The 21,266-nt window shown below is 55.4% G+C and overlaps 9 protein-coding genes across 9 annotated transcripts; 8 read left to right on the top strand and 1 right to left on the bottom strand.

Annotated features, from left to right (window-relative positions):
- Positions 1 to 336: 336 nt before the first annotated feature.
- On the top strand, positions 337 to 1,504 carry K452DRAFT_67012 (uncharacterized protein). The gene is made up of 2 exons (XM_033547012.1): positions 337 to 751; positions 834 to 1,504. Exons 1-2 carry the CDS (start codon positions 391 to 393, stop codon positions 1,379 to 1,381), a joined length of 909 nt encoding a protein of 302 aa, XP_033402240.1. The 5' UTR covers positions 337 to 390; the 3' UTR covers positions 1,382 to 1,504.
- K452DRAFT_67013 (uncharacterized protein) lies at positions 1,505 to 4,839 on the top strand. Its single transcript, XM_033547013.1, has 2 exons — positions 1,505 to 3,481; positions 3,533 to 4,839. Exons 1-2 carry the CDS (start codon positions 1,628 to 1,630, stop codon positions 4,463 to 4,465), a joined length of 2,787 nt encoding a protein of 928 aa, XP_033402241.1. The 5' UTR covers positions 1,505 to 1,627; the 3' UTR covers positions 4,466 to 4,839.
- A 1,870-nt stretch (positions 4,840 to 6,709) lies between these two features.
- On the top strand, positions 6,710 to 7,793 carry K452DRAFT_282704 (uncharacterized protein). The gene is made up of 4 exons (XM_033539631.1): positions 6,710 to 6,843; positions 6,920 to 7,130; positions 7,198 to 7,219; positions 7,278 to 7,793. The coding sequence occupies exons 1-4, from the start codon at positions 6,801 to 6,803 to the stop codon at positions 7,431 to 7,433; spliced, it is 432 nt and encodes a 143-aa protein (XP_033402242.1). The 5' UTR covers positions 6,710 to 6,800; the 3' UTR covers positions 7,434 to 7,793.
- A 513-nt stretch (positions 7,794 to 8,306) lies between these two features.
- K452DRAFT_282707 (uncharacterized protein) lies at positions 8,307 to 9,468 on the top strand. The gene has a single exon (XM_033539632.1). It carries the CDS (start codon positions 8,471 to 8,473, stop codon positions 9,239 to 9,241), a length of 771 nt encoding a protein of 256 aa, XP_033402243.1. The 5' UTR covers positions 8,307 to 8,470; the 3' UTR covers positions 9,242 to 9,468.
- Positions 9,469 to 10,431: 963 nt separating this feature from the next.
- K452DRAFT_314795 (uncharacterized protein) lies at positions 10,432 to 11,570 on the top strand. Its single transcript, XM_033543796.1, has 3 exons — positions 10,432 to 10,700; positions 10,793 to 11,211; positions 11,314 to 11,570. Exons 1-3 carry the CDS (start codon positions 10,542 to 10,544, stop codon positions 11,381 to 11,383), a joined length of 648 nt encoding a protein of 215 aa, XP_033402244.1. The 5' UTR covers positions 10,432 to 10,541; the 3' UTR covers positions 11,384 to 11,570.
- K452DRAFT_282710 (uncharacterized protein) lies at positions 11,559 to 12,596 on the bottom strand. Its single transcript, XM_033539633.1, has 4 exons — positions 12,345 to 12,596; positions 12,254 to 12,286; positions 12,026 to 12,072; positions 11,559 to 11,964 (listed from the first exon to the last, which is right to left on the bottom strand). The coding sequence occupies exons 1-4, from the start codon at positions 12,544 to 12,546 to the stop codon at positions 11,791 to 11,793; spliced, it is 456 nt and encodes a 151-aa protein (XP_033402245.1). The 5' UTR covers positions 12,547 to 12,596; the 3' UTR covers positions 11,559 to 11,790.
- A 2,159-nt stretch (positions 12,597 to 14,755) lies between these two features.
- Positions 14,756 to 17,198, top strand: K452DRAFT_282711 (uncharacterized protein). The gene is made up of 3 exons (XM_033539634.1): positions 14,756 to 15,404; positions 15,460 to 16,165; positions 16,215 to 17,198. The coding sequence occupies exons 1-3, from the start codon at positions 15,153 to 15,155 to the stop codon at positions 16,697 to 16,699; spliced, it is 1,443 nt and encodes a 480-aa protein (XP_033402246.1). The 5' UTR covers positions 14,756 to 15,152; the 3' UTR covers positions 16,700 to 17,198.
- A 172-nt stretch (positions 17,199 to 17,370) lies between these two features.
- On the top strand, positions 17,371 to 19,361 carry K452DRAFT_262391 (uncharacterized protein). Its single transcript, XM_033538608.1, has 3 exons — positions 17,371 to 17,721; positions 17,817 to 18,296; positions 18,352 to 19,361. The coding sequence occupies exons 1-3, from the start codon at positions 17,667 to 17,669 to the stop codon at positions 19,158 to 19,160; spliced, it is 1,344 nt and encodes a 447-aa protein (XP_033402247.1). The 5' UTR covers positions 17,371 to 17,666; the 3' UTR covers positions 19,161 to 19,361.
- A 300-nt stretch (positions 19,362 to 19,661) lies between these two features.
- On the top strand, positions 19,662 to 20,570 carry K452DRAFT_294103 (uncharacterized protein; the record flags this gene model as incomplete). The annotated part of the gene is made up of 4 exons (XM_033541661.1): positions 19,662 to 19,688; positions 19,755 to 19,766; positions 20,004 to 20,154; positions 20,296 to 20,570. 4 exons carry the CDS (start codon positions 19,662 to 19,664, stop codon positions 20,568 to 20,570), a joined length of 465 nt encoding a protein of 154 aa, XP_033402248.1.
- Positions 20,571 to 21,266: the final 696 nt, after the last annotated feature.

The following is a 21,266-nucleotide window of genomic DNA, read 5'->3' on the forward strand; positions in this document are numbered from 1 at the left end:
TTGCCTGTGGGGAACCGCCAAAGCGCCCACTGCACCTTGGCCAGCTTCCTCCCATCGCACGTCCTTTCTTCGCCCCATGCGCTGCCTCTAACCTCTGCAGATCCGGGGACACCTACGTACCCCAGCAAGTGCAAGCGTGCGCGGGGAGAACAAGCGGGGAGATATCCACTGCGCCGTTGCTGTTGGGAGGCTGCCCAAACGTGACGTACCCACCTGGTGTCAGATCCGTGATCGCCCTGGCCCTTGGCCCCATCACGCGGCAAAACCCCGATTGGATTGCGGGCCTTCCCTTGACGAAATCTCTCCCCCACAACCCACGATCGTGGCCATCGCGCCACTCAAGCTTCACCTTCCTTCGTGCCCGAGTGACCCCCGAATCTCACCACCACCATGCCCACTCTCAAGCAGATCACCTGCCACATTGAGCTCTCGCCCTCAAACGCCAGCCTGCGCGAGTACGACTGCACCTACGACGATGGCTTCGTCGATGCCCTTGTCGCCATCCCCGATGAGCCTGCTGCCTTTTGTGTGCACTTGAAGTCGTCCGGCTATATCGCGCCTGGGCTAGCCATGTTTGTCTTCAAAGACGGCGTCTATCAGTGCAACCGCAACAAGATAGGCCTAAGGATTCCGACCGCTGATACCCCAGCCTACCTTACCGATGTCGAATTTCGCGTGCGCCAAAAGGAGGATAGGCAAGGGGGGCAGCGCTTTATTGGTCGGGATTGGTGCTTCGAGAAGCTCAACGGCGGTAAGTTGCACGCTTTTGTTCCTGGTATGTGAAATGAAATAATTAACGTCAACAGTATCGGCTGATGCGGCTTCCGTCAAAGACAACTCTGACAACGTCGGCTTCATCGAGGTGGTTGTCCTACGCTGTAACGACAAATACCCTGACATACTGCTGCATCTCCGACGGAATTCCTCCACGACAGCAATGCAAATGAGTGATGATCCCGCTGACATTAGTGGTTTTTACGACGGTCCTAGAGACGACCAACGCTACGGCGCTCGTTATGACGGGAATTTCAATGAAAGGCACAGGCCATACTACTATGGTCAAAGGCCCTATGACAACGAGGATCTCCCCTTTCATTCTCCCGAGTCGCACATGAGACCACAGCCGCCAACTTACAGTAGAGGTTACTCCTATGAGGCCAGACGCCGTCGGTTTGAACGTGCCCCCGACGACAGGCACATGCCCCAAGAGCCGGCTTCTAGAGACGAATTCGAAGAATTTATTCGTTGGAGGGATAGCCGTCAATCTCGATCCGGATATGGCACTGGTTTGTCGGAACAGCCCACTAACACTGACTATTATCATGCTGTTCACGGGCAACGTACAAGAGCAACAGCTGATATGCACATCGGAGGTCCGTAACGCAAATCGTGAACCAACACACTAATTTCCCTGACTAGCAATTTCCAGACTATTTTTACTGACTGGTGCGTAGAAGCACAACCACGCCCGCGTGGACTCTCAAATGAAACTAGAATTGAGACCGTTCTGGATACACCTCGCCCTCACTACGCGCAACCAGCAAGTTCCAATCGTGCCCAGCCGCCAAGCTCTAGGAGGAGGTTGCCACCGATTTCGCCGTTGATCAGCCGTGTAACCCCCACGCCGATGCCACGTTTTAGGGGACTTGGTAATCCCAATGCGTTGGCCGCTTTGGTACACCAAGAGACTAGTGTACCAGAAACCGAGTCGACTCTCTCCGAGATTAACCGACGGCCTCGAGAAGCTTCTAACCACTCGTCTCATTATGCGCCAGCGAGCGCCATAGACCCTGGCCATAGCACCATTCTCGGCACGTCTCAGGTACGTAGCGTTACATGGGATGACAAGTTCCTTCCCAGAGGTTTCAAGGGTTCAAAATCTATTGATGTCGCCAAGAAAAACAAACGCTACCAGAATGATGAAGAACTATCGTCAATTCCGGGTTTCGAAGACGTCACTTCGTTCGGCAAGGATCGGTCTGTAACCCCCTATAGATCACAAGTTGTCAGGGACTCTGCTCGTAATCAGAGTACACACGCTTCGAGCAAGCCTTTCTACCTCGAGCCCCAACATGACAACAAAGACATCGTTATCCACAGCGGCAGAAGGATGCCTGGAGCATGGAGCGACTCCGAAATTGCTGAAATGAGGCAAAAAGACGACAAAAGTATCCTAAACGAGGGCAAGGCTGCTGCTACTGATCAAGGTAAAAACCAAAGCCAAGAAAATCGGAACAAAGAAGCTAGCAAAGGAACTGCAAGCCATGCCCAAGATGAACCGAAGCAACAGCCTGCAAGCCAAACACAGCAGGGCGGTGGTGCTAGTGTGGCGCGCTCGATTAAGCTCGGCAATGGACCGAACACCGGCGAAAAGCAACCTTCCAAGCCTGCCTCAAGAGTATCTTCAAAGGCGCCTTCTAAGAGGGCAAAGGATACTTGTAGCGGAAATGCTCCGAACGCCGACGGTGATGGCGGTTGGGATTCTGTGAAGAACGATACAAAGCCAACTGATGAGCAGAACGCTCAGGGCAATACTGGATGGGGAGATGCCACCGGCACCTGGAGCAACGATACAAAGTCAACTAACGAGCAGAGCACACAAGACATTGCTAATGGCTTGGGAGATACTACTGGCTGGGGAGACACTGCTGGAGCAGAGAACTCAGCTGAACAGCCAGGTTGGGACACCCAAGACAATGACCAGCAGAACAATACCGATAATGCTTTTGGATGGAATGATGATGATACCAACACCAAAGCTGGGGCTGACACGAAATCGGATGAAAAAAACGAAGCTAACGTTCCTTCAAATGGCAACTGGAACAACGCAAGCTGGAACGCAGATAATGGTGGCAATAGCGCTAATGATAATGGAGCAGGGTGGGACCAAGTTGCAACTACCAACAGCGATCCTGCCAAGATGACCAAAATTATTGACGCTACAGACAATGGCCAGAAGAAAACTTCAGACAATGCTAATTCTGGCAATGCGGCCACTACGAACAACAATAACACAACAAACAATGTCCAAGACAGTTCAGCTCAACCACCCACGTCCAAACCCAAGCAGGAAGAGACAAAGCCGACTCGTTCGCGCAAATCAGTCTCCGCTAAATCGGTCCCTGATAGGTACAAGAGATCCACGTCTTATACGTCAGGACCGACGCCTATCCAACAAAGCTTTGTCAAATCATACTGGAGTCAATGGAACGCTCCTCCTTCGAATGCTGACCTTTCTAATGCTGAAGAGAAGTTAGGCAAGGGGACTGAGTACAGGCATGAATGCGAGAAGCCCCCATATATTGACACGCTGGATAAGCCGTACGCAGTGTTCATGTTTCATTTCCTAAACAAGGAGGAGCTGAGCCAGATGTTGGGTATCGAGGTTGAAGTTCAAGAAGGAGAGGCCGAGGAGGCCGCGAAGGCGGAGATGATGAACCTTAGCAAGGAAGAGTTGGTGAAGGCGCTTCTCAAGGCAAAGGTATGTGCACAAAACCTCGTAGTAGGAAGCATTTGCTGACTTGGACACTAGGCGCAGCCGGTTGAGAAGGAGAATTCTCCTGCACCTGCTAAAACTAGCAGTGATTCGGGCGAGAAACCTCAGGTGCGCCGTCAACCTAGCCCTGCTTCAGTCCAGAAATCGGAAGAGAACCAGAAGGACTCGGGTAAGGATCCACAGACCAGTCAACCAACCTGGGACCAGAAACCTCAAACCGACCAACAGAATTCGGATAAGAAGTCTCAAGCCAGTCAACCGGACTGGGACAAGAAGTCACAAGGAAATCAGCAGACTCAAAACCAGAACGAGAAGGCCCAAGCTACAGGTACAACTCCAACTCCAACTCCATTTGCAGACACGCAGGCTGCGCCTGCTGCGGAAGAAGAAGACGAGCCCATGACTTGCGACCACTGCAGCGACAATCTCGGCCTCACTTGGTACCATTGCGATATTTGCAATGCACCTGATGGCGGCTACGATGTCTGCATGCTTTGTTCCAACAAAGGCAAGCGCTGCAAGGATAGCAGTCACGTTCTCGACGAGTGGATGGAGAACAAGGATACCAAAGTCCCTGGACCTACAGGTTTGAAGCTCGCTGTGGTTGCTGACGCCAACACTGCCAACAACAATGCCGGTTGGGATACGGATGCTAACAAGAACGACGGTGGAAACACTGGCGGTGACTGGGCTAACGTTGACACCACTAACAACAACGACAGCGGCTGGGACACGGGCGCTAACAATGGCGACAGCGGGAACAATGATGCCGGCTGGGGCAACAACGACACGAACAATGACAATACCGACTGGAATGCTGATACTAACAACAACGATAGCGGAAACACTGGTGGTGCTGGCTGGGACACCAACAACAACGCCGGTTGGGATGCAGATGCTAACAAGAACGAGACTGGAAACTCTGCTGGTGAAGGCTGGGTTGACGTGGCAGGAACTGGCTGGGACTAGTCTAAATAGAGTAGTCGATACAACCGGTGTGAAGACCGGATGGTAAGGGGCGGCGGTCAGTCAGGGTTTTTCTCGAGAGGGAAGTCTTGCTAGATCTTGCTCTTTTCCTTTCTCTTTCTCAAGATTGACATGCATGCGAGGTTGTGTCACGGCAGGTAGGGGTAGCTAAGCTAGTCTTCTCTACGAAAATACTACTGGGGGTTCTTTTGCTTTCTTCTGGCTTGCTTCTAGTCGGTCCATCTGATCTCTGATCTCTGATCCAGATGAATATTCTAGTGCAAAAACAGACCCGTGCCGAGGACATACATACATAGTCGTACATACACCCGCCTTGACTCGACTCGACTCGACTCGATGCACCAACCAACCGACCAGTAGGCCACACGCAGTGGAGTGGGGTGGGGTGGCGGTTGAACCCGCTCGGGCGGGCGGAAAAAAGCACCAAGATAGCTACTCGTACGTACTCGTATGTGGTAGAGTAGCGTTGAGTAGAGCAGTGGCGGCCACGTTCCTCGTTCCTCGTTCCATGTCCCACGTTTCTCTGCCGGCGATGCACGGGCAGATACGAGTAGAGTAGATGGGCGGGAACACTGCCGACGCGGTGGTGGTGGAGGTGTCGATGCCGATGCCGCTACTCCTACGAGTAAGGTAGGTACTATTCATACTCGTACTAGAGCGGAGTTGGTAGAAGCAGTACTCTAGAGCAGGTTACGAGGGTATGGCAGAGTAGAGTAGCAGTAGGGTACTCTAGGCAGCGGCGATCGCGCGCGCCGCTTCTCCCCGGAGCTGCTTGCTGGCGTCAAGGCGGCGGCGCGGCAGATACACCACGACGACGACGACGACGACGACGATGATGATGATGACGGCGATGATGATGACGGCGATGATGATGACGGCGATGATGCAGGCAGGCAGGCAGGCAGGCAGGCCACGCACGCACGCACACCGCACATCTCTTTGCGCGGATCGGCCGATCCGCAGATCTACACACGTATCTGCAGCCGAGCCATCATGCATGCACGCCTGCACGCCTGCACGCGCACGCGCTCGCTCGCCGATCTCGCGGCGCGGCTTGGCGGCGTGGTGGCTGGCTGGCTGGCTGCGTGGTGGGGTTGGCATCGTGGGGACGGGACGCAGGAGGCATATCTTGCCGCGAAAGTTAAATACGCGAGCATGCATACTCGTGTGGAGAGTGCTTCTACTCTAGCGGCAGTTGTGGTAGCGGCAGCGGCAGTGGTAGAGCGGTGGTGGTTGGTGGTAGTGTAGGGATACGAGTACTGAGTAGAGCGGTAGCTAGGTAGGGGTAGGGGTAGGGTACTCTACTCGTAGGGACCAGGCCCCTTGGCCCAACAGCTGCAATTGGCTCGTTGTTTGTTCCGGAGCAGCAGGTCGCCACCATGGCCATGGCCACGAACGGTGGTGGTGGTGGCGGCGGCACGGGGCTCCAACGGCGGCTTGAGGTGTGGCGTGCGTAGGTACGACGTAGTGGCGGTTGGCGGCAGCAAGCAGGTACTCCAGTAGCAGTACTCGTATAGGGTATAGGCACGTTGGATTCGAATTCAGTGTCTGCGCGTGGGCTTCTGAGTCGTAGGTAGTTCGTTGGCGCTGCAAGTACGAAAACCGGTGCTGTTTGCGGGCGGCATTGGCATTTCTTACTCTACAGCGGCCCCGTTTGAGTACGTAGGTGTAGAGTAGCACTTTGCGGCGGCGGGGGCGGGCACGCTGGCCGCGGTCTTGCTTTTACTCTAGCTACATAGCTACTCGCTCGTACCCTAGGCAGGAGTTAGCGCACTGGCTACGCGCTGTAGCGTGGGGTGGCGCGGCGCGGGACGGGCGACTATGTAACAACTACCTACCAATTACAGCGGGTGGAAGGAGGCTTGGAGGAGGGATTTGGGCGATGGGCGGGTAGGGCGGCCGTGCGGCGGGCGTGGGTGTGGGTGAGTGGGTCTAACGTCCGTCCGTTGCCGCTCCTGTGGGCTGCGGGGGAAGAGGGACGATGCGATGTCGGAGGGGTTACGTAGGTACGGAGTACGTCTACATACTGAGATGCTGTTGTGAATACCACCGCGCGCCTAGAAGAGATAGTTGGCAGGGTGACTACAACTACTCGTACTTATCGCGCGCCATCACCTCACCTTTTCGCCCAATACCTTGCTTGTGCGGGTTTGCGTCATGCGCGCGCTTGCGGACTCAGCCGTATATAACCAGACGAGCCGGCCGGGCGCGCGGCGCAGCTGCTCGTCCTGCTACTGCTACTACTACTACTCTTCGCGACTGATATTTTCCGCCGCAGCTCTCCATCTCTCTCCAGACCACTCGCCCGCACCGCGCAATGCCGCACAACCAGGACCCGCTAGTGTCGACGGGGCGCGGGGGTACGTCGAGCTACCCCAGCACGCCCTCAACCTCGAGAACGAGCAACGGCTGATACAAAGCGCATCGCGTGAACAGGCGCCGGCAACATCGGCCGCGACCCCACCGTCTACACGGACGGCGAAATCGTGCGCGAGGGCTTCGAGGGCGAGGCCCACGAGCCCGAATACTCGACCGGCCGCGGCGGCGCCGGCAACATCGGCTCGCCGCGCATCATGCCTGCGGCGGGGGAGCGCAGGCGCAGCCAGGACGTCGTGCCTGAGCAGGCGCTGCGGGGCGCGGGGGCGGGGTACGTGTGATTCGACCTCTTGTTTTCGAGTGTTGTTACTGTGCTAACGGGTGCGTTGGTGGTGCAGGTACGATAATTATCATACTGGTGTAGGTTGATGGTGTGGAGGGGTGGTGTTGAGGTTGGTCTGCTAATGCGTGATGATAGCGCGGTGGTGAGGGCAATATCCATAAGGATAAGTATGCTGGGCATAGCGGACCGCCGCACGATAAGTCCAAGGAATCGTTGGGCGATAAGGTCAAGAAGATCTTCCATGCTGATGGCAAGAAGAGCGGGGACGGGACGCCTGGGTCGACGGCTTGAGTGCCAATAAGAGTGGAAGAGAGCTGTGTTGATGGGTAAGGCAGTGTTGGAGCATGGAGAGGTGAGAAGGCCCTGCTGGATTTGCGCTTGTGATGCTTGAGAAGATACCATGGGATAGGCGGTGATGCCACCGACCTTGGTGTTTCGCTTTGGGATGGCTGTGGAATAGAGATGCGTTTTGCGACTGTGAGTTCCTTTTCCGTTGAACATGTTCTACGTGAACATGGCGTCTGCAAGAGAGTACGTGAGGCTCTGCTGCTCTAGCTTCTTTTCCATCAATAGCCATATTTCTTTCGATGCTCATTCTGGGCTTGCTTGGTGAGCGCATAGCGGGGGTGGCTTGCCAGCGGGGAGAGGCGGGGTACATGGGCGGGGCAAGTTTGGTGATGCAAGAGGTTGGTGTTGCCGGAGTTGGCCTGGGGCATTTCGTAGACGGTTTAGTCGCGAGGGGACTGACGATGGACGACCATTCGGAGCATTTCGCGCCCTTTGCTCCTGTTGTTTCTGGGGGGGGGTTATCGCTCTTCAGTCCCCCTCCAAAGACTTCACACGGTCGACATTGTAAGACTCGGGAAGTCTCTCTGGCTTGGGGCAGTTACTGACTGTTTGCTCGTCTTAGTATGGCTTGTAACAAGTAAACGATCGGCCAGGCACCCTCCTCACCTGCTGTGAGTCGTGTCCGGCTCGTCTCGTGTTAGGCCTCAAGATGTTCATCAAGGGGAGCATACCACGAAGCACAGGACAGCCTGCTCCTTCACACCGATGCCATGACGCGTTGGTCTTCTTACCTTGTGAGAACATAATCAGGCAAGCCATTTCAGTCACCAATACCTACTTTTCTTTCACCAACAATCACTCCGTCACCGGCCGTCGCCCGCCCGTGCCCAATTTGTTTCAACAATCATAACAATAACACTTTTTGCTCCTTAAGACCCTCCGTTCTACCACTCCATTCACACCCTTACCTCCGCCGAACCCAAAACTCTCAACAATAGGGCCACTCGTTATACACACCCACAGACACCACCTCTACAACAATGCCTTCCACCACCCGCCACCACATGAAGCGGCACAACCTATTCCCATTCCTCGACCTCCCCGCCGAGCTCCGCAACGAGGTCTACAAGCACCTCTTCCAGCGCCCCAGCAAAAGCTGGATCCACATTTCGTCGTGCGAGTCGCGGGTGACGCACCGAGAGACCGGGCCGTCCAAGACGTGCAAATGCTACGTCTGGACCAGCCGCGACGAGACGTCGTTCCCGCTGCAAGTGCTGCGCACGAACTGCCAGATCCACGACGAGGCTGCCGCGGTGCTCTACGGCTTGAACCGCTTCAGAATGAATACCCACTGCGTGCGCTGCTTCCTCGCGGGCATCGGCCAGTCTGCGCCGTTTGTGCGCCAGCTCAAGCTCTTGGTGCTGAATCCTACTATGGATATGGTGCACTTGTTTGGCACTTCCTCCTCCACCGCCTCCTCCACCGCACCCGCAATCGCGACCACAACCGTCAATGCTACCACAAGCACAGGTCCAGCATACACAATCTTCTCGGACAACATCCTCCTAAACCAACTGACAGTGCAATGGGTCTACCAGCCCGCGAACCCAGACGAAGCCGCAAGATATATCTACGAGAGAATGCTAGGCTGGATCGAGGCTGTCGGTGTCAAGCAAAAGGATCGCTTCGCGGCGCTGGGGTGCATCGTTAATGGGAAGGGGAAGGGGCCGAGTGTTAATGAGGTGAGGGGGGCGTTGAGGAGGCTGATGGAGAGGGAGGTTGGGGACGGGAGTGAGGTCAGTGAGGTGTAATGAGGTGTGATTGGGGGTGGATGGTTTTGGATCATCTGCTTTGGTTGGATTGGGACTTGGATTGCCCATTTGCATTGGATTACCCATTTGGCTTGGGGTTGAGTTTGGCGTGCTGTTTCAAGCACTGGACTGTCTTGGTTGTCCCTGTTCTTGGTAGCTGGTTTGACGCTCAGACTTCTCGAGTTGTTCTTCATTACAGCAACCTGCACAATATATGTAAAGCAGGCAATACTTCGATGTTGGCGCGGTCACTGGTACCAAAGTCTACGAGCCATATCTCCGCTTTGCTAGGTAGTAAGTATTCACTGAAGCTGGACTACTGTGTTTTGGTTTGCCTTGGTATGGTAACGCTTCACTAAACTCTTGGCCTCTTTCCTGCTGCGTGTGAAGCGGAAATAGCAACTTAGCTGGTATACCAAGACTCGTGTGATCTAGCAGTCTTCTATGTCCGATAATAGTCGCGTGGTGCATAATAAAAGATATAAGTATATCTTGTTTAAATGCACATATATTCACTACTTAACTAGTTCGTCCTTTTTCAATTTACTCACGGCGATCTAAACCAAACCCCGACCATGCCTAGAGCGTAACTGTCTTGTGGGGTGGATAGCCGGTCAGTGAGCGATGGTGGCACAGAAGCGTAATGTCGTGAAAGCGCAACAACACAGGAGACGATCGCGTGGCAACAGAGGAAGATATATACAGACAGCTTCTTTACGGTTCTGTTGTTTGTGTCAGGGGCCGAAAATTCCGGGGGAAGTTATAAAAAATTAAAAATAAATCAAAACTAAATAAAACATAAAACATAAAAAATTGAAAAACAACCAATAAAAGTATTAACACCAAACGAACGGATACAGGCATAGCTCTTTAACACATGGAAAAAGTAGAATCAAATTAGTAGAGGCTATGACTTCAGAGAAGGATGCTTACAGCCTTCAAGGGTCATTCCTGAACTGTATAGAGATAAAGGGTGATAAAAACATCAAATATCGCGACACGCTACTACAAGCCAGATCATCGTGATCACTATTTGTTTTTACTTCTAGTTGGCAGCAGAATCGAGCTCACTCGAACGAAAACAAACAATGGACGTCGACAGCAACCGAAGATCAACCACAAGCACCAGCATCCAAGCTTCTCGGAAGCTCGTCCGCGCATCGCAACCCCAAGCACCACACACCACACACAACAACACGAGCACACGCAGCAATTGAAGCACCGCGCACATGCCCACAGCACAGCGCACAAACAGCAACCCTAGCAATCGCGCAGCAAGCACGCAGCAAGCACGCCAACAATGGCCGAGCCAGCACCAGCAGCACCGCCCACTGCCCTCCCAGATGACAGCGAGCAACAGCAGCACGCGGACGCGCAAACAGGCACCAGCAGCGCTCACGCGCCCACCACAAACGGCAGCAGCAGCACAGACGTCGAAATGAAAGAGGAGCCCGCCGAAGTACTTAAAAGCCCCACCCCAGCACTGCTCTGACTCTCTCACCACCCTCTCTCCCAAGAACCCACTTCTGACACCACAACGCACGCGCCCAGACGCCCGCCGCATCCGAGATCCCGCCCGTCGACGAGAGCGCCGCAGCAGCGACCGCGACAGCAGCGACAGTAGCACCAGCAGCAAGCAGCACCACGCCCACCGCGCCCGTGCCCCAAACCACCGCCACCACCGCCGTCGCAGCAGCAGCTCCTTCGATCGCGCCCGCGCCTGCGCCCGCGTCCAATACCACTGCCGCCGCTGCGCCGCCCACTGCGACGCCGCCCCCTCCCTCCGTAACGCCCGTCCCGGCGCCCAGCACGGGCGCAGCACGCGCGACGGGGTCGCCTCGCGCGTCGGCGCCGCCGCCGGCGGCGTTCCCGAAGGAACCGAATCCGCATGGGAGCCCTACGCGGGTGTATTTGAATCAGCATGTCACGCCGCATTTGCTGGAGGGGATGAAGCAGCTGGCGCTTGTCGAGTAGGTGGTTTCTTTCTCATTGTGTTTTGTTTTGGGGTTGGGTGAGGTGAAGTGAGGTGGGGTGGTGTTTGTGGTGCTCATGCTAATGGTTGTGGTGTGCAGGCCCGAGAAGCCGTTGAAGTGGCTGTCAGAGTATCTGGCGCAGAAGAGTAGAGAGGTTGAGGGCGCTTAGGGTTGCCTGCCTAGAAAGACAATAATGGAGCTTGGGCGGTGGGACAGGCGTTGAGGATGGCATGGGATGGTATGGGGTTTGCGGACATAGGGTCATGACAGGATACCCGCCTGTGACGGTTGCATAGCGATGGCGTTCGAATCTGACATGAGCTCTGAGAAGAGCCATGGTTTACCCTCAATATCAGGTCACTGCAAAGAGCAAAACAGGAAACGTGAAATCATTCCCATTTGACATGTACCCCGTAGGATTACTGCCATTGATATTCCGATATGAACCTTGTTGACAGCGCTTTTTCCACCGATGCCTTTTAAGGCAGCCTTTCACGCCGGTAGACCTTTCGTCTATGCATAAAGTCCAACACAGCACATCCTCCACTCCACCAAACCAGCAGCAACGGAACTCGCTTAAGCGACGAGGGTGGAGGCGGTGGCGGACTCGTACCTCCAGGTGGGGGGCAGAGCACCAACGGTCTTGTAGTAGCGGGACAGACGGTGGATACGGGACTCGATGAGAATCAGGCGGAACTTGGAGTCCTTGTCCTTGCGGTTGCGCTCGAGGTGCTTGCGGACCTGGACGCCCTGTGTGCATGTGGAGTTAGCAAACGACGATCAGCACGCTCCATCAGTCTTTTCGACGTACCTTCTTGATAAGCATGTAGAGGTCCTCGGGGATCTCAGGAGCGAGGCCTATCATGATATCACTCCGTCAGTCATTTGGACCAAACAGAGGCATAATTTATGATTGTGCGCCGCGCGTATCCATCTTGCGAACTTCCCAGCCCATTGAGAATTTCACCTCTCCCGGCGCTGTCGAAGTTTGAAGATGCGATACCGCCGTCGACGTGCGCTCATACGGGCTGAACCATACCGTTGGACTTCAAGATACGAAGGATCTTGTTACCTGCAATTCCGTTAGCACGACGCCCTTCATTTTCAGCTTGCGGAACCGTAAAACATACCAGTGACGACCTTGACCTGGGCAACACCGTGGGAGTCGCGGAGGACAACACCGATCTGGGAGGGGGTGGCACCCTTCTTCGCGAGCTTGCAGATCTGGTCAACGACCTGCTCGGGGGTGGTCTTGAGCCACGCGGGGGGAGTGCGCGAGTAGGGGATGGCGGAGGACGAAATGCCCTTTCCCTTGCTGTGAAGGCGACCCATTTTTGCGACTGTCGGTGGTTGTCGTTTGTCGTGGTTGTCGAGCTGAGGTTGGTGTGAGGTTCGAGGATATTTTCAATCGTGGGCTTCGCTTGACGCGCACAGACCATCTCCGCCCTATGCATTTTCTTCAAATTCTTAGCGCTCCTCACCACGCTCCGTCCTTCTCCATCATCATCGGCCGCCATCTGCTGTCAAGACTGTCAAAAGGAACGGTCATGTCGCGTTTTGCCTTGCGCAGTGTGTCTGGCGCTGCATTTGGCGGTACTTGAAGATGTTCGCGCCGCTGCTGTCAGCACCATCGTAAACCTGGGGACAGCCCATGGTTACAGTAACAAGGTATGTTTGAATACTTCTCTCTTCACAGTTCTCTCGCAACATGATGTTTCATTTTGCTTTTTCTGGCACCCCTAGACGGATGGGAAATCTGCTTTCTATAGTATCGCAGCTCTCAAATGTTCGCACTTGACTCTCTGATTGTTGCTTCATTACAAGTCCTTTTTTTCACGCGTTTATGTGGATGACAAACTGACTTGTTGGAATAGGTGGACACTGCGTTGTGATGACTATTGATCGGAATGATCTAGCTATCTCATCTTACGATTCAGCTCTCTCATCTCACTGTCTAGCTACCATCTCGGCAACTTGTTGTCTACTGTTATCCTTTTGTCTCAGGCAAGCTTTGGGCACTCGTCGTGGACACAGGCGCTCAATTCCCGGGCTCGGCCTTGTTACTTCTTGGCAAGCGAAAAGCTAGACAGGGCTATCTGAGACCACTGAACTCTCCTCTGGTGAGGGACTTGGTGGCTCATTTCAAGATGCGGCCATGCTACGAGCAACTCCGTTGTTGACTCCCCCTGGACGTCCTACAGCATTCCTGTGGGACGGTGTATGCTGTTCCAGGGGAAAGAGTCCTTGTGCACTAATAACTCCTCTCGTTAAGAGGGGTCAATCGATGCTTTTCAATTGCGGGGCACTGGATCAACCTGGGGTCCGTCAACGCATCTGCCACGCATCATGTCGTTTTGAGCTTCAAATGCTGTTTTATGATTGGCGAGTATACCTGTGCTGGTATATCAGATTCATGATCAGGCCATGACATCGGACTGATGAGCTGATTGGGCGCCTGGTCCATGCAACCGCTAAACATTGAAACGGCAAACCGCGTTTCCCGTGTCGCTGTGTCTCTTCAAAGTTTCAGATAGGCACATACCAATGGAGATGTGTCACTGTCAGCTTACGGCTGACTGCGTTTCTCCTCCATGACACCAAAAGTATGATGGCAGCTCATGGACTGATACTTCGTACTCCGCGGGGATGTCGTGCTTTGCTCTGCGGCCAAGTCTCAACAGCATCCATTTGCTGCCACCAGCCGACGCCTCGACCGGTCCACTTGGAGGGTGATCCGGTGTACGCTCTGCTCCCTCAGCGACTGGTGTGCAAGGCAGAGTCGCACCTGGAGCTCCTGTCGCTTGCACGATGGCGTACCGAGATAGCACGTGGCGTTTAATTATCCCAATGGCCACGGATGCGGACACGCAGATCAGCCTCTCCACGGGGCACGGCGAGGTTGGAACATGGTCGGAAGCTGTTGGCGCGTGTGCGTCGTGGAACAGCTTCTTGGCCCTACGGCGCCTGGAGCTGAAGACGGCCTGTGGAGCCGCCGGTCGGAACCCTGTGCGACTTGCGGCCTTATTGGGGAATCGGGTTTATAACTGACCTCCCCAATGCGGTAACCGACGTGCGGTTAATAAGTTCCGACATAATTTTGATCGTCTTGCTTGGCGGCGACTTCTGATCCACCCAACTACCCCAAAGGATATGCTGTCACGGCCCGGAAATTGCCAGGCGACGAGTGAGATTGTGCGCTCACGTATGAAGGTACGCGTGCGCTGGAGACGCGGGAAATGGGGCTATGGGGCTGTTATGCGCCTCAAAAGTTTGCGTGGGAGTCGGCATGGGGTGACCCTCAGGGTCCAAGGGCGGGCAAAGCCGACACAGGCTTTTGCCGGTACGTGTGGTTTCGTACGGGATCTCAGATGCAGAGGCTTGCGACTCAAAAAGGCAAAACAGCGGCGGCTGCTAGATCCAGCCGGAGGTGGTTGCACGATGCTGGGCGCTTGGCGAGTAGCTTGGCCTCCCCTGAAGGCTGAGCGCATCGCGATGCATGACGGGCGGAGGCTCAAGCGGTGAGGTGAGTGTCGCGCAGCAGGGTCACACGCATTGGAGGTGTCGCCGCAAATGATAAAGCACAATTGCGGGATGCTCGCGTGGTAGAGGTGTACACTGCCGATTGGCAGAAGCTGACGATCCTTCCTTCCCTAATCTCGCTTCAGGGGCAGTCCGGGTCTTGATCCCTGTTGGCCCCGAGCGTGGTGGCCGGTATGCTCGAAGAGCCCTGGGGGGTTATCATCAAGCGCCTGCCCGCCCCAACTGCTGCTCTCTTCTCGCGCCGCAGCGAAGTCATTCCTTCTCTCCAACACGCTCACTTCAGTCATTCATTCACCCGCTGCCTATCGCTCTCTTTGCCGCTTCACGTGCCTCCACAGCTTCCCTAAACGTTTAGCGCCACAACCTTCCTTATACAGCAAGCGTGCATTCCACCCAAAATGCGCTACAACCTCATTGCCGGGAGCGCCCTTGCTTTGGCCTCGGGCGTCACTGCTCTCTCCAACGGCTGCGCTGATGCTGCTCCCGATGAGAGCGGCAACTACTACTGCGAGCCTGCCGTCAAGACGCTCAAGTACACCGGTGTCGGTGGTACTGGCAGCTACAAGAAGGTTACCAACATTGCTGCCGACGATGTTTGCGAATGGGCCGACCACAACTACTCTGGTTCCCTTGCTCCTTACGATGAGGAGGTGCGTTCTCTTTTCTTTCGAATTGCCAACAGCAGAAACCAACTCATGTCCTTAGATTGCCGTGATCTTCCGTGGTCCGTTCAAGCTTCGCCAATTCGCTGCCTACACCTATGACGGCTCTGCCGATTCTTCCAAGGCCAAGGCCAAGCGCGAGGAGCCGCGCTCAGTCCGTCCCAGCCCCCATGAGCGCCGCCACGCCGGTCACCAGCAGTTCCACAACCACCAGAAGGAAGTGCGCGCTGCCCAAGAGAAGGCTGAGGCTGAGAAGCGCGATGTCGAAGACTGGATTACCGCAACCATCGATGGCGCCGTGGTTTCCTGGGTCAACAACTGGACCGGTCAGACTTCCGCCGCCAACGCCGCTAGCTCTGCCCTTGGCGACGCCGGTGTCAAGGTCGAGGTTGCTGCTGTTACCACCTCTGCTGCTGCCGCCGCTGAGCAGACCGCTGCTCCGTCTACCAGTGCGACTGCCACTGCCACCTCCTCTTCTGATGACTCTACTGCTACCGGTCCTTGGAAGCGCGTTTCCTACTACAACGCCGAGGAGAAGACCAAGGAGGGCCTGACTTTCTTGACTCACCCCGAGTACACCAACACCATTGCTTTCGCTGGTACCGATGGTGTTTCCAAGGCCTCCGAGTCTACCACCTTCGGTGGTGAGCTTGAGAACGGTGACGAGATGTTCATCATGACCGACTCCCCCTGCTCTGAGGATATCGGCACCGAGTGCGCTTACTTCAAGGACGGTGACCAGGCTTTCCGTAAGTTGATTTCGCCGATCTGTTCCTGGAATATTACTGACTTGTGCAGACGGTTTCGGTGGCAACAAGAAGGCTTTCTTCTTCGAGTTCCAGATGCCCGACTCTGGCACCCACGCCACTGTTGGTGAGATGGCTGACAAGTACACGGCTGACAACATGCCCGCCATCTGGACGCTCAACTCCAAGATCCTCAGCAACCAGTACGGCTGCAGCTGCTGGGAGTCTGGCTGCGGTGAGCTTGACATGCTGGAGGTCCTCAACCCCGGTAACTCCCGCATGAAGTCCACCTTCCACGGCAACACTGGCTTCAACGGTGGTGACTCCCACTACATCTCGCGTCCTTTCGACTACTACATGAGCGTCATGGCTGTCTTCCACGAGGACACTTTCGTCATCAAGGTCCTGAACAACGGCACCGAGGCCCCCGACTCCCTCACCCAGGCCTACGTCGATGAGATCACCGGCCACAGCACCAACGCCGTCGAGAACGTTCTCGGCGAGATTGCTGTCTTCGCCATGTCCCTCTTCAACTAAGCGCTTCGGAATGTGGAGGTTGTTATTTTTCTCAGTCATATACCCAGCGACCTGTCCGTAACTGTTGATATTAGCCTGTTCATATATGGTCGTCCATATAGTCGAGAAGGCGAGCGGTGGTATAGTTTTTCGTAGGATGGACAGATCTGGATTTGTATTTAATAGCGCACCGTACATTCTATGAGCGTTCTGCTCGGCTGCCCTCGCTGAAACGGCAACCTTAACGATATGATGACTGGCATTGGACGGGGCTCCTATCATCGGGCTTGCTGGGGGTTTAGCATTTACTGTTTCTGTTGTTGCTGTTGTTGTCGTCAAGTACTTGCTTTGTATAGTCGATCCGTAAATCCTTTTAGGGGCAATTGCCCGTTCCCGTATCAAAGTCGAGTCGTCGAGGTGTTTAATTTTCAAGGCCCCCCAATGACATCGTCATTCTTGTACTCTAACGGGGACTAAAGCAAACCTTAAATTGATTGCGACGAAAGACGTGAAAACCTGGGGTTTTCCGGTTTGTGCGCGAACCGGCTGGAGGGCGAGCCGTGGGTCGCTTCTCGGTGTCGGGCCCGGCTGCCTATCACGGGCTCAAAAGGGAGTCGTGAGCCGAGGCAAACGATCAGCCTCCGTCGGTGACCGTTCGCCAGTTGCGCAGTCACCTTTGCCTAACACCACCGCCAACCTGTCTCTTCTTAGTTGTCTTTATCTTCTGATCCCCCCGCAAACTTCTCTCGTGAGACTGCGCGCGCCCCCATACCGTTCCCACTTGCCGCCCCCGCGTTTTACTTAAAGCCCTTGCCCTCGGCAACACTTCGACCGAAATTCGCCCACCGGCTCTCGGCGCCATCCAGCAGATTGCTTTCTTTGACATCACCTTAAGCGCGCCCGTTCTCTCTCAACCGCCGCTCGTCCGCTGCCATCGGCTCACGACACGCTGAGCTGCCCTGCGTCTGGAGGCCAGGTGCAAGAAGGAATGGCGTCGCCCCCCAAACCCTGGGAAAGAGCAGGAGCAGGAGGCACATCGACCGGTATGCACCACACCGTACCTTCCCGCCGCTCGTATCTCTCCCGTGATCGAGGCGTGCGCAGAGGCCTCAAGACTAATCGCTAACCAACTCACTAGGTGCACCCGCAGCTGCTTCAACGTCTACCGCCACCGCCGCCGGTCCATCATCTACATTGAATCCGCCGGCCCTACCTTCAAGACCTACGTCACTCACCTCGTCCGTGAACCAAAACGCTAGCAACTATTCTGGAATGATGAATCGCTACGGCACCGGCGGCTACAACAGCTACTCGTCGCCGTACTCGCGCATGGGCATGGGCAGCATGTATGGAGGCGGGTATGGCTCCATGTATGGTGGCGGTATGTACGGTGGCGGCGGTTATGGCTCTATGTATGGCGGAGGCATGTACGGCGGCATGGGTGGCATGGGCGGTATGGGTGGCATGCCAGGCGACCCCAATCAGCAGGGTCTGACGCAAAGCTTCAGTCAGAGTACTGCCGCAACATTCCAACTGATTGAAAACATCGTTGGCGCTTTTGGCGGGTTTGCACAGATGCTCGAGAGCACTTACATGGCCACGCATTCATCTTTCTTCGGTAAGTGGTTCGAGTGCGCTTGTGAAAATGGCGCATCACTAACACATTCATGCAGCCATGGTATCCGTCGCTGAACAGTTTGGCAATCTGCGCCAAACTCTTGGCTCTGTCCTGGGAATATTCACAATCATGCGCTGGATACGGACAGCCATCGCCAAGCTGACTGGTCGCCCTCCGCCAGCATCCGGCAGCGAACTTACTCCAACCAATTTCGCCCTATTCGCTGGCAAGAACCCCGACGGCTCTACGGCGCCCCGCCCGTCGAAGAAGCCGTTTATCGTGTTCATGCTCGCGGTTTTCGGTCTGCCCTACCTCATGGGCAAGCTGATCAAGGCTCTTGCCCGTTCACAGGAGGACGAGCAACGTCGTCTCCAGGAAGCAAACCCCATGGGTTACCCTGGTGACGGCCAACAAATCGATCCCAGCAAGCTTGAGTTCTGCCGTGTCGCATACGACTTTACTCCGGACACCAACAACAACGCCGTCCAGGGCGTAGATCTGGCCGTTAAGAAAGGCGATCTGGTCGCTGTGCTGAGCAAGACGGATCCTCTGGGCAACCCGAGCGAATGGTGGAAGTGCCGCAGCAGGGACGGACGCATGGGCTATTTGCCCTCTCCGTACCTGGAGCCGATTCAGCGGAAACAGCCGCAGCAGCAAATCCAGAGCGCAAGCCAGGCTGGTAGCCCAACGGACAGCAGGGCGCACACAATGACGACGGGCAGCCCGGTGGGTACCCGGACGCAGTCTTTGTCGAATGCAAGCGGGGTCCCGCAGAAGGTGCCTGCGAAAGCACCGGAAGTACAGGGAAAGGCGGGTGACATTGGGATTGAGAGTTTCCAGAAGGGCTACTTCAGCTCTTCGTAGGGAGCTGGGAGTAGTGTTACGTGAAGCATGGCATATACCTTTTTGAGCTGACGACCGATTGGTAGTCGCGGGGTTCTGGGAGTAGGTAGTTCAGGTGGTGATGACTTTTTTTTCTCGCTCGGCGTTGGGGCGCTGTCTTTTAAAATCATGAAGATGGCGGATTGGTTGTAGCATATTTTTAGAGGACGAATAAGTGTTCATAGTTAATGGGTCCATTACACGTGACGCGGGGAGACGAGGGGCGTTTGGCCGGTAGGGCTGAGTGGGAAGATGTCATTGCCGCGGGTGCCGATGACTCGCGACGTGGGACTTCCGCAATCGCTCGCAAGACTGAACATCACTGTGTCACGATTGGTCCTCTTGTTTTGCCGAGCAATCTAACCCCAGCTCTTCGTCCGACCAGCTCCGTTGCTTAGCCTCGCCCTCGCGTCACAGAGGGAAACAGCCCCCGGCCCGCCGCTTTCGATCGACTTCATCTAGTCTACACTCACTCTAATGACCATGCTGGCCTCGAAGCGGCTGGCGAAGGTTCGTCGCACACGTTCCGGAGGAGCGTCGATATATATCTGAAGCTAACCGACAGCCCTACTCTAGGAACTCGCCAAGGTACGTGAAGGCTTCCACCCATCCTCTTGCCGTGCGCGCCTGGTTTGGAGCTTTGAACCCTCTGTCATGCCACATCGCGGCCCCTTGCGTTGCATGTAGCGGTCCCAGCGCATGTCTCTGAGCTCGTGCGGTGGCGCCTAGCTAGCTAGCTCTATCTCGCGCTCGTGGACGAACATGCGCGCGCTCTCTCCCGGAAGCAGGTCTTGGGCTCAGGCAGCTAACACGCGGTATTCCTAGATCCATGAGGGCCTTCCGCCAGGCATCGACCTAGTCAAGGCGGATGACTGGGACGAGTGGCTCATGGACATCCGCGTCGTCGATGACAACCCCATCTACCGCGGCGAGACGTACCGCCTAAAGTTCAAGTTCAGCAACAACTACCCCATTGGTGCGTACATGGGTTCTCTCTTTCACAGTCACAACCTCAGGCTCTCCCCGCTCCACCCTCACCACCCCGCTCGGCCCAACCCACACACACCACCAAGCCAAGCCCAAGCCAAGACCTACTGCTTACTTTCAGCAACAACAGAAGCGCCCGAAGTCACGTTCACGACCGCGCCCCCCACCGTCGCAACCATCCCTCTCCACCCCCACATCTATAGCAACGGCATCATCTGCCTCGACCTGCTCGACCGCGCCGGCTGGAGCCCCGTCCACAACGTCCAGAGCGTGTGCGTCAGCATCCAGAGCATGCTCACTGGCAACGTGGTCGCGGAGCGGCCGCCTGGCGACTCCGATTTTGTCAAGCGGAACACACAGAGACCGAAAGACATCAGGTTCGCGTTCCACGACGATACGGTTTAAGGTGGGCATGATTGAGCGGAAAATCGGGGGAGGAGAGCGCTTGCAAGCGGTGGGGGTGGTTGAGTGATGCTGCTTCTGCTGCTGCTACAACCGCGCCGAAGGCGGCAACGGCGGTAGCGTAGTGCAGCGGGATGGGGGCTGCCAGAGACGCGTTTGGCGCCTCGTCTATCTAACTAGACGACGGCGCGTTGCACGCAAGGCATGCATGCATGCATAGCGAGCGGGTCCATCCGCATTTTGTTCACTTCCTCCGCAATCCCCTTGACACACCACGCCCAGCCACCATACCATACACACATACACATACACTAATAGCCAAACCTCTCCACAAAGAAATACACACATCACGAGAAAAGGCACGCGCGTACCCGGGATGCGGCATGCAACGGGCGCGCGGGCTTGCTGGATTGTCAATCAATGCTAGTTGTTAGCGGGGTAGTTCGTTCGTTAGCTGGTTGGGTTGTTAGCTCGTTAGCTGGTTTGGGTACAGACGGATAGGTGGGTAGGCGGATAGGTCGGGCGCGCATTCATTGGCGTGGAGTTAGTGGCGGGGTAATGAATGAATGATTACTTGTCTTGTGGTTCTTTATTTTGTGTTTTTTGTGTCTCGCTCTTTGTTGTGGGCGGGTGTTTGTTGTGTGTCGTTTCTGGTGTCGATCGTTCTTTTTGGATGGGACTAGGGATGGGAGGCTTGTG

Source organism: Aplosporella prunicola (assembly GCF_010093885.1).
Source record: "Aplosporella prunicola CBS 121167 unplaced genomic scaffold K452scaffold_2, whole genome shotgun sequence".
Lineage (NCBI taxonomy): Eukaryota > Fungi > Ascomycota > Dothideomycetes > Botryosphaeriales > Aplosporellaceae > Aplosporella > Aplosporella prunicola.